Source organism: Pelodiscus sinensis, chromosome 1 (genome assembly GCF_052426305.1).
Source record: "Pelodiscus sinensis isolate ZL-2025 chromosome 1, ASM5242630v1, whole genome shotgun sequence".
Classification (NCBI taxonomy): Eukaryota; Metazoa; Chordata; order Testudines; family Trionychidae; genus Pelodiscus; species Pelodiscus sinensis.
The window spans coordinates 1,727,828-1,744,521 of NC_143052.1; the positions used below are offsets into that span (position 1 = coordinate 1,727,828).

A 16,694-nucleotide genomic window follows, 5' to 3' on the forward strand; every position below is an offset into this window, starting at 1 on the left:
CCGTCTTTCATATGACCACATTAAATCCTGAACGTTGGCATCAACGCGCTAAGCTGCCCTGACTGACTTAATATCGCCCGATGCCCTTGTTTCAGCGGGCACATGGGCCGTGATGGGGAACCGTTACTTTGTGGAGGGCTGAGCGTGCGCTGAAAATATAAAATCAGGATGAAGGAAATGCCAAGAGAAGAGCCGCATCACGTACCCCAGGCCGAGGTCAGCAGGGCAGCCGGCTCCCCTACTCCACAGAAATCTCGGAGAAACGCCGGGTCTAGCAAAGCCCTGTGGCCGACGTCGCTTTCTCCCGGATTTGGTGCTTTAATTAGGCGCCGGCGTCCCTCACTCGGCGCGCACCGCGGGGGGCGGCGGCCGGGGGCGGGCTCCTCCGGCTGGACGCGTTGCGACGCGATGTCGCTATACCTGCCGGCTGCGCAGAGGCGACTGCGTCACTTCGAGCTAGTCTCGCGCTGCGGACCTGCCCCGGGAGGCTCCCCAGCCGGCCAAGCCCCAAACGCTCCCGGTGCCAGTGTCCCTGGGGGAGAAACGCCCGCGCCCCCGACCCAGGCGCTAACCACTGGGCCTCCCGCCCCCCGGCCCCTCTCTCTGCAGAGCCACGCGCCACGTCCTGCCCACGGGGATGGCTGAACTACCACGGCGCCTGCTACGGCTTCTTCGCCCAGAAGACAACCTGGTACCACGCTGAGGTGAGAGACTGGGGCAAACGGCACCAGGCTGGGGGCTGGGCGGGGGAGGAGTGGGCTAAGTATTGGGGGAAGGGGACTGGGCGGGGGAGGGGCGGGCTGAGTATCAGAGGGAGGTGCTGGGCGGGGAGGGGCGGGCTGAGTATCAGAGGGAGGTGCTGGGCGGGGAGGGGCGGGCTGAGTATTGGGGGAAGGGGACTGGGCGGGGGAGGGGCGGGCTGAGTATTGGGGGAAGGGGACTGGGCGGGGGAGGGGCGGGCTGAGTATCAGAGGGAGGTGCCGGGCGGGGGAGGGGCGGGCTGAGTATCAGAGGGAGGTGCCGGGCGGGGAGGGGCGGGCTAGTATCAGAGGGAGGTGCCGGGCGGGGGAGGGGCGGGCTGAGTATCAGAGGGAGGTGCCGGGCGGGGAGGGGCGGGCTGAGTATCAGAGGGAGGTGCCGGGCGGGGAGGGGCGGGCTGAGTATCAGAGGGAGGTGCCGGGCGGGGAGGGGCGGGCTGAGTATCAGAGGGAGGTGCCGGGCGGGGGAGGGGCGGGCTGAGTATCAGAGGGAGGTGCTGGGCGGGGGAGGGGCGGGCTAGTATCAGAGGGAGGTGCCGGGTGGGGAGGGGCGGGCTGAGTATCAGAGGGAGGTGCTGGGCGGGGGAGGGGCGGGCTAGTATCAGAGGGAGGTGCTGGGCGGGGGAGGGGCGGGCTGAGTATCAGAGGGAGGTGCTGGGCGGGGGAGGGGCGGGCTAGTATCAGAGGGAGGTGCTGGGCGGGGGAGGGGCGGGCTGAGTATCAGAGGGAGGTGCTGGGCGGGGGAGGGACGGGCTAGTATCAGAGGGAGGTGCCGGGCGGGGAGGGGCGGGCTGAGTATCAGAGGGAGGTGCTGGGCGGGGCAGGGGCGGGCTGAGTATCAGAGGGAGGTGCTGGGCGGGGCAGGGGCGGGCTGAGTATCAGAGGGAGGTGCCGGGCGGGGAGGGGTGGGCTGAGTATCAGAGGGAGGTGCTGGGCGGGGCAGGGGCGGGCTGAGTATCAGAGGGAGGTGCCGGGCGGGGGAGGGGCGGGCTGAGTATCAGAGGGAGGTGCCGGGCGGGGGAGGGGCGGGCTGAGTATCAGAGGGAGGTGCTGGGCGGGGGAGGGGGCGGGCTAGTATCAGAGGGAGGTGCCGGGCGGGGAGCGGCGGGCTAGTATCAGAGGGAGGTGCCGGGCGGGGAGGGGCGGGCTGAGTATCAGAGGGAGGTGCTGGGCGGGGGAGGGGCGGGCTGAGTATCAGAGGGAGGTACTGGGCGGGGGAGGGGCGGGCTGAGTATCAGAGGGAGGTACTGGGCGGGGGAGGGGCGGGCTGAGTATCAGAGGGAGGTGCTGGGCGGGGAGGGGCGGGCTAGTATCAGAGGGAGGTGCCGGGCGGGGGATGGGCGGGCTGAGTATCAGAGGGAGGTGCTGGGCGGGGGAGGGGCGGGCTAGTATCAGAGGGAGGTGCTGGGCGGGGGAGGGGCAGGCTGAGTATCAGAGGGAGGTACTGGGTGGGGGAGGGGCGGGCTGAGTATCAGAGGGAGGTGCTGGGTGGGGGAGGGGCGGGCTAGTATCAGAGGGAGGTGCCGGGCGGGGGAGGGGTGGGCTGAGTATCAGAGGGAGGTGCTGGGTGGGGAGGGGCAGGCAGAGTATCAGAGGGAGGTGCCGGGCGGGGGAGGGGCGGGCTGAGTATCAGAGGGAGGTGCCGGGCGGGGGAGGGGCGGGCTGAGTATCAGAGGGAGGTACTGGGCGGGGGAGGGGTGGGCTGAGTATCAGAGGGAGGTACTGGGCGGGGGAGGGGCGGGCTGAGTATCAGAGGGAGGTGCTGGGCGGGGGAGGGGAGGCAGCCCCGGTAGGGCGGGGGGGGGGGCAGCGCTGGCACAGCGCAGGGGCCAGGACAGAGCTGGGCACAGGTCGGGAGGGAGGAGCCTGCCAGGCCGGGGAGCAGAGCGTGGTGTAGCCCTCGCCCGGGGGGCTCCATCTCCCCTGGCCCCACAGAGCGCGGGGTGGGCTGTGCGGGGCGGGGACACCAGGGACGGCTGGGCCGGGGGGCTCACGTCTCCCTCAGCGCCCGGCTCCGGAGCCTCCTGCCCCAGCTCCGTGAGCCAGAGCTGCTGCCTCAGGTCTCCGCTGCCCCCCCCCCGTGCCGAGCTCCCCGGGGCTGCCCTGTGCCGGCTGCCGGGCTCAGGGCGTCGCCGCGCGGGGCCAGGGGATGCTCACGGGGCCCTTGGGTCAGACTAAAGGCCCATCCAGCCCGTGTGCTGTCGGCCGGCAGTGCCCAGAGGGAGGGAGCAGAACCGGTCCATATCGAATGATGTTCCTCGCACGCCCAGGTCTGTGCCCGGCCCTGTGGCCCCGGGCTGCCCCGTTCCTTCACGCCCTTCTCCTGCAAGGCCCCCAGGACCTGCACCCGTGATCCCTTCCCCAGCCCCTCCCCGCACGCCCCCCCGTCCCACACGGAGCAGGACAGGAAGTCCAAAGTCTCCTTTTCCGTACCACATCACAAGGCAGGAGGGGGATTCGGTCGCTCTGCCAAGTCACAGGGACGCTCCCGCAGAGCTCGTGGGAGAGGCCCCTCTGGCCCTGGGGGCTGGTTCCCAAAACCTCCTCTGGGGCCCCCCGAGGTGCCCAGATCCGTCAGCGACGCAGAGCGGCTCAGGGCTGGGGATCTCCCGGTAGCCCAGCCGTGGGAGCGAGGCAAAGAACTCATCGGTGTCTCCGCAATGGCCGTATCGGCCGGAGGGCTGACCCCCCAGCGGGGAGCGGCCGCTGGTCGTGTGGCCGGCTTCCTGCCTCCTGCCATGGAAGAAAAGGGGTCGTTCCTCGTTCAGTCTTGGGCTAGCGGAGCCTCCCGCTCCCGTTGTGATGCCGGGTGTACTTGGGACTTCACTGGGCGCAGCTCCTGCTCCTTCCGAGTCTCCTCTCTCGGATTCAGTCCACGTGTCGGAGGGTCCCTGTTTGCCTCTCGCTGCTCCCTCTCATTGGCTGGTAAAGCCGCGGGGGCACTGTGCTTTGGTTTGTAAGAACATCAGAGCGGGCAGACGGGGCCAGACCAAAGGCCCATCCAGCCCAGGGTCTGTCGGCTGACCCAGGCCAAGGCCGGGTGCCCAGAGGGAGGGAACAGAGCAGGGAACCCTCATGGGATCCCTCCCGTCGCCCATTCCCGGCCCCTGAGGAAGAGGAGCTACGGGCAGCACGGCCCACGCCCGGTCCCTTACTAGGTTGGTATGTGGGCTAGACAGGTAAGTTCCTGCCTGGGGGGGCCGGGCCCCAGATCTGTGCTGGACTCGCCCCTGCTGCTCCCTGGGGGGCAGAAATGGGGTAACCGGCTTTGTCTCTTCTCCACCCAGATTGTGTGCCAGGAGCACGGGCGGAGGACCCATCTCGCCTCCATTCACAACAAGGGAGAGAACGACATGCTGGCCAGCTATGTCAAGCATCACAAGGAAAACACTGAACCCGTCTGGGTCGGACTCTCGGACCCAAAGCATGTGAGTGCCCGGCACCCGCTCCGTCTGCGGCCCCTCCCGGCCCTGGCTCTGTTCCCTGCTCAGTGGGGGGCTGTTGTGGGGCAGGGGGTCCCACGAGAGCAGGATCTCCAGTGGGACGGGGTGGAAAGAGGTTGCAGCCACCTGTGATCTCAGTCCCAGGTCAGTGCCCAACACCCGGCGCAGAGCCCAGCCCGCTGTGACTGACATCCACAGTGACACTCGGCCCAGGCCCGTTGGGCTCTGACCCTTCAGCCCAGCCCACAGGTCAGCCCAGCTGTGACGGACGGGCTGTGTCTGGACACTGCTGAGGGCATCTGCTCAGGGCGAATTGCTCAAACCCAGGGCTCCTTACAGCCCCTGACTGGAGACCTTCCCGAACAGGCCACACACCAGTCACACCGAGCGCTCCAGCTGCCAATCCAGCCGGCAGGAAGCCTCATGACAAAACCCCTCAGACGCCCCAGCTCTCCCTGTGCCCCAAACAGCCCCGGGCCTAACACAGGTGAGGGGTGTAGCACCCAATCTCACCTACTCCCAGCGGCTCCTCCCAGTCCCAAGAAACCAGCCACAGGCCCCTGGTCAATTTACCCTCCGGATCTTACCCACAAATCACGCTGAGCCAATCCTTTAGCATCTACAGTCTAAGGCTGCGTCTACATTGGTGCGCTCTTGTGCAAAAACTTGCTGCCTGTCTACACTGGACGCGTGTTCTTGCGCAAGGAAACTGACGTTCTAATGTATGAAATCAGGGCTTCTTGCACCAGGACGCTGACGCTCCCGCTCAGGGATAAGCCCTTTTGTGCAACTGTTCTTGTGCAAGAGGCCAGTGTAGACAGGCAACATGAATTTCTTGCACAAGAAATCCCTGTGGTTAAAATGGCCATTGGAGTTTTCTTGCCCAAGAGAGCATCTACACTGGCACGGATGCTCTTGTACAAACACACATGCCAGTGGAGACGCTCTCTTCTGGAAGAGTTTTTGCACAAGATCTTGCCAGTGTAGACGTAGCCTAAAGGTTTATTATCACAAGAAAGAAAAGCCTGAGAGTGAGGTTGTTAAAGGATGGTACGTTACACGCACCGAATCTCCCAGTTCTCGATGCAGGCTCTAGCAGAGATGTCACAGCTGCTGGCTTAGAAGTCTCTGGTATCTATCCTACGGAGCAATCGACTCCCTTCCATGGGTGCAGCTGTGATCTGGCCGCTCATTTTCCAATGCAATCACGTGACACTCCCGCCTCCCGAGACGCGACGTCTAGACGAGGGCGTGGACAAGGGGCAGCCCCATAGGCCGAGCAAACAGTGCGGGGGAGGAGTCTGTCAGTCTCTGTTCTCTGCTGGGCCTGGCCGGAGGGAGGGGGGGGTCCCCTGGCTGCAGGCACCTCAGCTCCCGGCCTTGTAGGGGACACTCAGGGTGCCAGGAACCACCAGACACTGGGTCAGGACGGGCGGTTGCTGGGCAGGCAGGACGGGCAGGTGCCGATACCCCCGAGCTGCAGAGGGGGAACCAATCAGAGAGGAATCCATGATGCCCAAGCGGCTCTTGTTTGGCCCTGGGCCGGCCCTGTCCAGAGCCAGAAACCAGCTGGGCACGTCACAGAGTGACTCCAGCGCCGCCCAGAGCCGCAGCCCGGAGCTCGGCAGTGGGGAGCAGCCACTGTCCTGGGGGTGGGCTAGGGTGGGGGGGTTCGCTGGGGATTTTCATGCTTCTAAGGGCTGGGCGGGTCCTGCCCTGGGCCCCTGGCTCCGGGCCCGTTGCTGGGACTGTGGGACTCACGGGGTCTCCGCCCTGTTGTCTCTGCAGGATCGCTTTTGGAAATGGACGGATCGGTCCCCGGCCAAATTCACCGCTTGGCAGAAAGGGCAGCCTGACCCGCCAAGCAAACAGGAGCGCTGCGTGGTGTTGGAAGTACCAGGTGAGCCGGCAGCTCGGCCCCCCGCTCCCCCACCCCACCGGGGCCCTGCTGCGCTCTGCCCACGGGCCCTGGGACACGGACCCAGGTGAGTCAGTGGGAATCGCACCCCACAGCGCAGCGCAGCCAGGTGGGGACCCCGGGACCCCGGGTTACAGAGCAGACAGCCCCCCCCCCCGCGTCACACCCAGGGCTGACCCGGTGACACTGCTGCTCCCCAGCTCTCCCGGGTCTGTTCACGGCTGCTCCTGTGACAGGCAGACACACACACACACACACACACACACACACAGTCGCACTGGGGGACTCTGCTGCGCTGGCCCAGGGTGCTGGCTCTGAACCCCTCCAGCCCCTACCCCAGGGCACCAGGCAGGCTGCGCTGGGCAAACTCGGGGGCACGCAAAGATTTTGGGACCAGAGCTGCGTGTGCTCCCTGCTGCGGGGTGGCCCACATGTCGGCGGCTGGTGACATGCCACAGGGCTGGCGCCGGCTGTTCCCAAGGCCTGGGAACTTATTTGCTACTTTTTTAAACTGTTCATAAATTGCACCCAAACATGTGTTAAAGGAACATGATGGTTCCAGAGCTGAGCAAGGGCCTGTCCAAGGCTGCCCCTGTAACCTTAACTCTGCCCCTGGTACGTGTGTGTCTTGGCACAGTCTCCAGTGACAGGCTCCATCCGCCCCCCCTCCCCAGTGCCAGGCCCAAGTGCTGGGACACAGAACGGGGGGAGGAGGGGTTGCTTATGGCAGGAACAGCACGGTCTGCCCCCCCCCCCCCGGCTCAGTGCTGTTTGCCTTTCCAGGGTTTAACCAATGGCACGATTATCCCTGCGACCGGACATTCCCGTTCGTCTGTAAGCAAGAATCCCGTGGGAAGCAGCTCGCCGCGCGTGAGGGCACCACAACGCCCGGGCAGTGAATCGGGTCCCTCCGGCGCCCCGGCTGCAAGGTCCCTGCTGCGGAGCATCGGTGTGACGCTCCCCCCCCCCCGTCCTCCCTCCCATCGCCCCCCCGCTCGGCTCCGCAACCCCAGCGCCGTGAAATAAACGTCCCCTGAGCATCCAGCTCTGAGCGTGTCCCTCTCTCTCGGGCCTCCCTCTGCCACGGCAGCCCCCGTGGGGCCGGGCCAGGGCTGTCCAATATCGGTTAATTGACTAGTCGAGTAACAGCACGAATTCTTATCGGTCACTCGACTGTTCTATCGTCTCGGGGCGGGGCTGGCAGCCAGTGCTCTCCGCCCCCGCCCCCGCGAAGCCCCCTGCTACCCCAGAGCGGTGGGGGGAGGCAGAAGCCCCTGTCTGGGGGCCGGGTCAGAGCTTCTGGGCCTGGCGGGAGTTGGAACCGATCCGGGCTGCCTGGCTCCTAATACACCCTAAAAGCAGAGCCGCAGCAGGCGGGTCCAGGACCGAGCCCGGCTGCTTGTCAGCCTGCTAAAAACATTACTGGCGGGGGAGGGACCAAGGATGCCTGAGTCCTACAGCATTAACCTGTACACTCCTGTGTATCTGTTAATCGACTACCCTATTACACCCCTAGGCCTGGCCTGGCCCGGCCCGGCCCAGCACCCAGACCCCACCCGTCGGGGAGAGGGACAGGAGTGAACCAGGAATAAGAGCCAGTGTTCCTTGTCATTTTTTGCCCCCTGTGCAGAATGAATTTTGTTATGTGAACCGATGTGCATATCGTGCACCACATAGCACCTCCATACTGGAGCACATAACAATTCATGGGGGGCGGGGGGTGGGAGGGGCTCAAGCGTTTGGACTGTGGTAGGGGGTTGAAGATTTGGCGGATGAGGGCTCTGGCTGGGGTGTGGGCTTGGAGCTGGGGATGAAAGTTTTAGGGTTCGGGGGAGACACAGGACTGGGGCAGAGGGCTGGGGGCAGGGGGCAGGCTGGGGCTGGCCGTGTGGGAGGGGCTGAGGGAGAGGGGCAGGCTGCAGGCTGGGGCCATGTGGGAGGGGCTGAGGGTGGGGGGCAGGGTGCAGGCTGGGGCTGGCCGTGTGGGATCTCAGCTGGGGCTGGGTGGGGGTTCTGGGAACAGGCTCCCCCGTCCTCTGTCACCACAGCAGCTCCTGGGCGGGGGACCGGCCCCTCTCCGGACGCCATCTCCCCCCGGCCACGGCAGCCTCCTCCCCCACAGGGATCAGGCCCCACTTCCGTGCTCGTCCCTGGAGCAGTAAATTCCCCTCCCCTCCCCTCAGTTAACCAGTGACGCGGGGCCACTGAGTCGCGGCCCTTGGCCAGCCCAGCCGATGCCCCCTGCCCCCCCCCCCACACTCACCCGGCCCAGACGCGGCCCCAGGGTCCCCTGCCGGCGGCCCGAGGCCCTTCGAGTTCGGCTGCAGCTCGGACCGGCCCCGGCGAGGTCCCACGTGGGAGCCCCAGGCAGGGCCCAGAGCAGGGACCCCCTGGATGGCTCCTTGCACAGCCCCCTGGTGCCGCAGGGGCTGGACTGACTCAGCCCTGGGGGTCGAGGGGTCCGAACGGGCCCTGCCCTGGGGGTGGCACATGTGGAATCAGCAGACAGTGGGGGTCCGTCTGACCCCTCACATGGCCCCGTTGTACCATTTTTGGGGCCAACACCCCCCTCATGGGCGCAGCAGGGATCTGACTGCTCCCCCCACAATCCAGTAACGTGACACCCCCCTCGGCCCCTCCCACACGGCCCCAGCCTGCCCCTGCCCCCACCCTTGGCCCCTCCCACAGGGCCAGTCCCAGCCTGCCCCTGCCCCCCACCCTCAACCCCTCCCACACGACCCCAGCCTGCCCCTGCCCCCCACCCTCAGCCCCTCCCACACGGCCCCAGCCTGCCCCTGCCCCTGCCCCCCACCCTCAACCCCTCCCACACGGCCCCAGCCTGCTCCTGCCCCCCACCCTCAACCCCTCCCACACGGCCCCAGCCTGCTCCTGCCCCCCCACCCTCAACCCCTCCCACACGGCCCCAGCCTGCTCCTGCCCCCCCACCCTCAACCCCTCCCACACGGCCCCAGCCTGCTCCTGCCCCCCCACCCTCAACCCCTCCCACACGGCCCCAGCCTGCTCCTGCCCCCCCACCCTCAACCCCTCCCACACGGCCCCAGCCTGCCCCCGCCCCTCACCCTCAACCCCTCCCACACGGCCCCAGCCTGCTCCTGCCCCCCACCCTCAACCCCTCCCACACGGCCCCAGCCTGCTCCTGCCCCCCCACCCTCAACCCCTCCCACACTGCCCCAGCCTGCCCCCGCCCCTCACCCTCAGCCCCTCCCACAGGGCCCCAGCCTGCTCCTGCCCCCCACCCTCAACCCCTCCCACACGGCCCCAGCCTGCTCCTGCCCCCCACCCTCAACCCCTCCCACACGGCCCCAGCCTGCCCCCGCCCCTCACCCTCAGCCCCTCCCACACGGCCCCAGCCTGCTCCTGCCCCCCACCCTCAGCCCCTCCCACACGGCCCCAGCCTGCTCCTGCCCCCCACCCTCAGCCCCTCCCACACGGCCCCAGCCTGCTCCTGCCCCCCACCCTCAGCCCCTCCCACACGGCCCCAGCCTGCTCCTGCCCCCCCACCCTCAACCCCTCCCACACGGCCCCAGCCTGCTCCTGCCCCCCACCCTCAACCCCTCCCACACGGCCCCAGCCTGCCCCCGCCCCTCACCCTCAGCCCCTCCCACACGGCCCCAGCCTGCTCCTCCCCCCACCCTCAGCCCCTCCCACACGGCCCCAGCCTGCTCCTGCCCCCCACCCTCAGCCCCTCCCACACGGCCCCAGCCTGCTCCTGCCCCCCACCCTCAGCCCCTCCCACACGGCCCCAGCCTGCCCCTGCCCCCCACCCTCAGCTCCTCCCACACGGCCCCAGCCTGCTCCTGCCCCCCACCCTCAGCCCCTCCCACACGGCCCCAGCCTGCTCCTGCCCCCCACCCTCAGCCCCTCCCACACGGCCCCAGCCTGCTCCTGCCCCCCACCCTCAGCCCCTCCCACACGGCCCCAGCCTGCTCCTGCCCCCCCACCCTCAACCCCTCCCACACGGCCCCAGCCTGCTCCTGCCCCCCACCCTCAACCCCTCCCACACGGCCCCAGCCTGCCCCCGCCCCTCACCCTCAGCCCCTCCCACACGGCCCCAGCCTGCTCCTGCCCCCCACCCTCAGCCCCTCCCACACGGCCCCAGCCTGCTCCTGCCCCCCACCCTCAGCCCCTCCCACACGGCCCCAGCCTGCTCCTGCCCCCCACCCTCAGCCCCTCCCACACGGCCCCAGCCTGCCCCTGCCCCCCACCCTCAGCTCCTCCCACACGGCCCCAGCCTGCTCCTGCCCCCCACCCTCAGCCCCTCCCACACGGCCCCAGCCTGCTCCTGCCCCCCACCCTCAACCCCTCCCACACGGCCCCAGCCTGCCCCCGCCCCTCACCCTCAGTCCCTCCCACACGGCCCCAGCCTGCTCCTGCCCCCCACCCTCAGCCCCTCCCACACGGCCCCAGCCTGCTCCTGCCCCCCACCCTCAGCCCCTCCCACACGGCCCCAGCCTGCTCCTGCCCCCCACCCTCAGCCCCTCCCACACGGCCCCAGCCTGCCCCTGCCCCCCACCCTCAGCCCCTCCCACACGGCCCCAGCCTGCTCCTGCCCCCCCACCCTCAACCCCTCCCACACGGCCCCAGCCTGCTCCTGCCCCCCACCCTCAACCCCTCCCACACGGCCCCAGCCTGCTCCTGCCCCCCACCCTCAACCCCTCCCACACGGCCCCAGCCTGCTCCTGCCCCCCACCCTCAACCCCTCCCACACGGCCCCAGCCTGCTCCTGCCCCCCACCCTCAACCCCTCCCACACGGCCCCAGCCTGCCCCCGCCCCTCACCCTCAGCCCCTCCCACACGGCCCCAGCCTGCTCCTGCCCCCCACCCTCAGCCCCTCCCACACGGCCCCAGCCTGCTCCTGCCCCCCACCCTCAGCCCCTCCCACACGGCCCCAGCCTGCTCCTGCCCCCCACCCTCAGCCCCTCCCACACGGCCCCAGCCTGCCCCTGCCCCCCACCCTCAGCTCCTCCCACACGGCCCCAGCCTGCCTCCGCCCCCCACCCTCACCCCCACCCACACAGCCAGTCCCAGCCTGTCCCCGCCCCCCACCCTCAGCCCCTCCCACATGGCCAGTCCCAGCCTGCCCCCGCCCCCACCCTCACCCCCACCCACACAGCCAGTCCCAGCCTGCCCCCCATCCTCGGCCCCTCCCACACGGCCAGTCCCAGCCTGTCCCCGCCCCCCACCCTCAGCCCCTCCCACATGGCCAGTCCCAGCCTGCCCCCGCCCCCCACCCTCACCCCCACCCACACAGCCAGTCCCAGCCTGCCCCCCATCCTCGGCCCCTCCCACACGGCCAGTCCCAGCCTGCCCCCCACCCTCAGCCCCTCCCACACAGCCAGTCCCAGCCTGCCCCCTGCCCCCCACCCTCGGCCCCTCCCACACGGCCAGTCCCAGCCTGCCCCCCACCCTCAGCCCCTCCCACACGGCCAGTCCCAGCCTGCCCCCCACCCTCAGCCCCTCCCACACGGCCAGTCCCAGCCTGCCCCCCACCCTCAGCCCCTCCCACACGGCCAGTCCCAGCCTGCCCCCCATCCTCGGCCCCTCCCACACGGCCAGTCCCAGCCTGCCCCCCACCCTCAGCCCCTCCCACACAGCCAGTCCCAGCCTGCCCCCCACCCTCAGCCCCTCCCACACGGCCCCAGCCTGTCCCCCACCCTCAGCCCCTCCCACACGGCCCCAGCCTGTCCCCCACCTCCATCTTTGGCCCCAGCCCTGAGCCTCCCCCTGTGCCCTAAAACTCTCATCCCCAGTCCCATCCCAGAGCCCTCATCCCCGCAATCTTCAGCCGTTTCCCTCGCTGCGAGCACTTCACCTCCCCCCAGATTGTGCATGTGCGCAGTGAATAGTTATGTGCACTGTGACGGCGCGTTGGGGTCCCCCGTCTCCTGCACCCCGAAATGGCACAAACAGACTGCACCAGCCGGTGGAATAGAGGAAGTTTATTGCCTCTGCAGGATACAGCACAGCACAGATGTAGTCTGGTCACAGAGCTGGGCTAGGATGCCTCAGGCCCCCTTGAGATGGGGGGAGACTGGGCCCCTAAACTCCAGCTCCTCTCCCTAGGCTGTCTCCTCCATGCTCCCAGACAGCCAGCAACCAACTAACTCACTTCCAGCCCTGCCCCCCAGCCAGGGCAGCATCCACCTTCCTTTGTTCCTCTCCATGGGGGGTGTCCGGCCACTGGTTCAACAAGTAAGGCATTACCTCTGCCTAGTGAGGTTTTCCCTGCTGGGTCACCACATCCCAGCAAGTACCCCCACTACGTCACAGCTTCTAAACCCCCCAGCCTGTTGCTGAGGCTGCTTCCTCCATCCTCCCAGACAGGAACTAACTCCCCCTCCTCCAGCCCTGCCCCCAGCCAGGGCAGCATCCACCTTCCTTTGTTCCTCTCCCTGGGGGGTAGCTGGTCAGACAGGTCGAGACACCCTCTTTGCATAATGACTCATCGCCTGTCTTGCTCGGTGGTGCTACAGACAGCAGCCAGTGAGTTAGCAAGTTACCCCCCACTACGTCACACACATGACAAAATTCATTCTGCACAGGAGCATAAAAATGACAGGGAGCACAGGCTCTTCTTCCTGGTTCACTCCCGTCCTTGCCCACAGGGCAGGCTCCGGGGTGCTGGGCCGGGCCCCACGCAGGGCTGCCGTGGCAGAGGGAGGCCCGAGAGGGAGGGATACGCTCAGAGGCCTAACCAGCGCAGAGTAGAGCAGAAGAATGACTCCTCGTGTCTTGCTCACAACACACCTGTTAATGCCTCCAAGAATCATGTTGGCTTTCTTTGCAAGAGGCTGGAGGGAAAGATCCAGACTGCATCCATACAACTTAATGACTTATGCACAAATCATTTCTAAGACACCTGTCCTGCAGCATGTGAATCCTCCAAAAGTTTCTACATAAACAGGAAACATTAGTAACACTGTTCCCAGCCCTTCTTCACTGGCACACCAATGTGCCAAAAACAGCATGAGAAAGTTTCTGCTGAATATTCCTTAGGGCTAAATCCCACCCCCCCCTCTCTCTCTCAAGCTTGACACAAAAGGAGAATGAATTCTCTCCCTGCCCCAAAGCGTGGAGCAGCAGGGATGTCACCTCACAGCTTCCCCTACGTCTTTATTGCTCGGGAATCAGAATCTGACGATTGCGTTTAAGCGGCAGGTCCATCGACTCCATCTCGATGGGATGCTGCACCAATTCCGTTGGGCTGGAATGTGCGGAACGCCCCTGTGGCACACATAGGACTCCCTTAAAGAACTCCAAAAGTCCTCCTCAATATGTGGTGGAGCTACATTGATCTTAGTGCAATTTGGATTCCTCTCTCCTTGCTGCCAGAGTAGATATTGGATATTCAATGGGGGAAAAGAATATTTCAGTCTACAGCCTAAATGTTACAGTAAGTGCACAGTTAGGAAGCTGGAAGTTACAGCTCCAACAAAGCCACAATTCAGTCTCAAGGTGCATAAGCATTACTAGACACGCGGTTCAATCTTATAACGTTGTATGATCTGCGCGTGACCGTGGTTGAGCCAGGCTTGGTGAACAGAGTCCCAACTTCGAATTTCTGGATCAAGGATTCAGTTCTCAAGTAGAATCTCACAGCAACCATCATTTGTACCCACATTTTCTATGTGTTTTTGACAGTGAGCATGTATGTTGTACATCAACTTCTACGTTTATATTAAGGGGGTCTCCACAACACACTAGGTCAGTGTTTCTTCAACTTTTTAAGACTGAGGAACACCAAACAATCATCTTTTTTCATGGGGAACACCAAGGATTTTTTTGTTGAGGAAAAAAAAGAAAAAAGGAGGCTTGCTCCTTTAAGGGCAGCCATTCCCCAGGGAAAAGTTGTTGACAAAACAAGAGGCTTGTCCCTTTAAGGGTGGCCATTTTGAATTGTTCACACTAAGAAATGCTGCACTAGGTGCTTCCTACGTGCACTGTAAGGCAGGAGGCCTGATTTTCTATGGCACTGAGCACTTGCAGCCTCCCACTGACTTGAATTGGGGTCCTGGGGGCTTGGCACGTATGAAGAAAGTGAGGCTCTCAAAAAGCTTGGAGCACAAATGTGTGCAGATCATGCGTTATCAGAAGTGGAGCAGAAGTTAGCCAACAGCACGTGTGTGTTGTGCGATAACCTAGCCCGTTTAACATGCAACTCACTTGTCCTCGCTGAGAACCCCGTTCAGTGTCGCTTGTTCAGAGGAAACGCTCATGGAAAGCCAGTGGGAGGTTACACTACAGAGCATTGAACAGGCATCTGCTGCATGCATGAACTTTTTCAATGGCTCCTTCAAAAATGAAGGGCTGTGTCTGCTGTCTACACTGGCCGCTTGAATTTCCGGAAAAGCACTGACAATCTCATGTAAGATCGTCCGTGTTCTTGCGGAAATACTATCTGCTCCCGTTCTTTTTCCGAAAGACTTTTGCGCAAAAGGGCCAGTGTAAACAGCATAGTACTGTTTTCTGCAAAAAAGCCCTGATGGCGAAAATGGCGATCGGGGCTTTTTTGCGGAAAAGCGTCTAGATTGGCCACGGACACTTTTCCGCAAAAAGTGCTTTTGCGGAAAAGCATCCTGCCAATCTAGACGCGCTTTTCCGCAAATGCTTTTAACGGAAAACTTTTCCATTAAAAGCATTTCCGGAAAATCATGCCAGTGTAGACGTAGCCAAGATGTATTATCACCTCCTGTCTTCTCAGCCATAAGGAGAGGCAGGACAACCCTATAGTCACGGCTTAAGACTAAGAATCAGGAAGCTCAGTGCTAATCATACCTCTGCCATCAACCACTCACACTCCCTTGGTCAAATGACTGCACTTATCCATACCTCAGCTCACACGCTTGTTAAAGAAAAACAAAGATAACGCATCCCTAAATATTTGGGAGGCTTAACTGATTCAATATTTGTAAGTGGCTTTGAGTTTCCCAGATGGATTATGCTGTAAGTAAGTAAAACAATATTGTTAGTTTTGATTCTGAGTCCAACTTTTTTGAGCAACTGTGTTACAATAGGGGCAATCTGCAAAAGTGAAAAACTGCCAGTACGTGCCGAATTTGACTGTAAACGCCTGGAATTAAAGGGCAGAACATCACTCAGCAGTAATTAAAACTGAAGAAATGACGTAATTCGATATCTGAATTTTGTCCCCTCAAAAGTTCGCTAATGTACACAGGAAAATAAAAGTAGAAGAAGTCAAAGGGATGTTTTTCAGTAGAGCAAGCAGTCTGTGAAATGCTTCAGGACAGGTTATCCTCTCAGTGAGCTGAAAATAAAGGGGACAAAGCATTGGATCAAAGTGTGGAGAGGGCGGATAAAGAAAAGTTATTTATTAGTTCCCTAAATAGAAGAACTAGAGGACACCAAATGAAATTAATGGGTAGCAGGTTTAAAACTAATAAAAGAAAGTTCTTCTTCACACAGCGTGTAGTCAACCTGTGGAACTCCTTGCCAGAGGAGGCTGTGAAGGCTAGGACTATAATAGAGTTTAAAGAGAAGCTAGATAATTTCATGGAGGTTAGGGCCATAAAAGGCTATTAGACAGGGGGTAAAATGGTGTCCTTGGCCTCTGTTTTTCAGAGGCTGGAGAGGGATGGCAGGAGACAAATCGCTTGATCATTGTCTTCGGTCCACCCCCTCTGGGGCACCTGGTGCTGGCCACTGTCGGCAGACAGGCTACTGGGCTAGATGGACCTTTGGGCTGACCCAGTACGGCCGTTCTTATGTTCTTATGTATGTTCTTATGATCACCAGGGAACCTGAAGAAAACCAAGCTCGCTTCTCAACAGCACTCCACAGCGCTGTTCAGGCTTCTCTGCCATCCACTTCCAGGTTGCCTAGCATCTTGCTAAAAGTCTCCCAATGCCTAGAATCAAGTCCACGTTCTACTTCAGTATCCAGAACGTTCTGGCCTAGCTTTCTCCAGGACATGACAATCTATCAGTCAGGAGACACAGCTACAATGCGACTGTCCCAATTCAAACACCGTAGAAGTTGCAGTGTAGACGGACCTATGTACCTACACTTTGGCTTTGGCCAAGCCAGAATTTAAATTATACAGTTAGATCCCATGCAGTTCCATTACAATTCTAGCCTTAAACATGGAGTTCTCTTTGCAGTAAGGCTGTGTCTAGACTGCATCCCTTTTCTGTAAAAGGAATAAGGGATCTTTCGGAAAAAGCTTTATTTTCTGAAAGATCTGCGTCTAGACTGGCGCTTTTTTCCGGCAAAGCGCCAAGCCAGAAAAAAGCAGCAGCCATGTTTATGCAAATGAAGCGGGGGGGATTTAAATCCCCGCTTCATTTGCAATTGCGATGTGTCTAATTTGCATCCCTTTTACGGAAAAGGGATGCAGTCTAGACACAGCCTAAAGTTGGGATGATAATGCTTAGTGCCCAGCTTTGAAATGTGCTCATAAAAAGCACTCTGGTTAGGATGGAGACCTTTTCCTTTCTATATTTTGTAAAGTGTCAGGTACACTTGCAGCACACTGAGAACAATCCAATGACCAGTGCAACACCCGAAGCATCAAAATAAGCTATCAAGAAGGAAACT

General features: G+C 62.7%; 1 protein-coding gene across 5 annotated transcripts in view; it reads left to right on the forward strand.

Moving 5' to 3' along the window:
• LOC112547409 (C-type lectin-like) overlaps positions 1–16,694 on the forward strand; it is a 416,253-nt gene that overhangs the window by 292,349 nt on the left and 107,210 nt on the right. For 4 of the 5 annotated variants that reach the window (XM_089777772.1, XM_089777778.1, XM_089777776.1 and 1 more), the window contains 4 exons: positions 610–704; positions 4,046–4,186; positions 5,990–6,101; positions 6,903–7,163. The exons of the other annotated variant lie outside the window; for it this stretch is intronic. In XM_089777772.1, coding sequence (XP_089633898.1) covers positions 610–704; positions 4,046–4,186; positions 5,990–6,101; positions 6,903–7,018 — 464 coding nt within the window. In that variant the 3' untranslated portion in view covers positions 7,019–7,163. Of the gene's footprint in view, positions 1–609; positions 705–4,045; positions 4,187–5,989; positions 6,102–6,902; positions 7,164–16,694 lie in introns of those variants that run through there. 5 annotated transcript variants of the gene reach the window in all.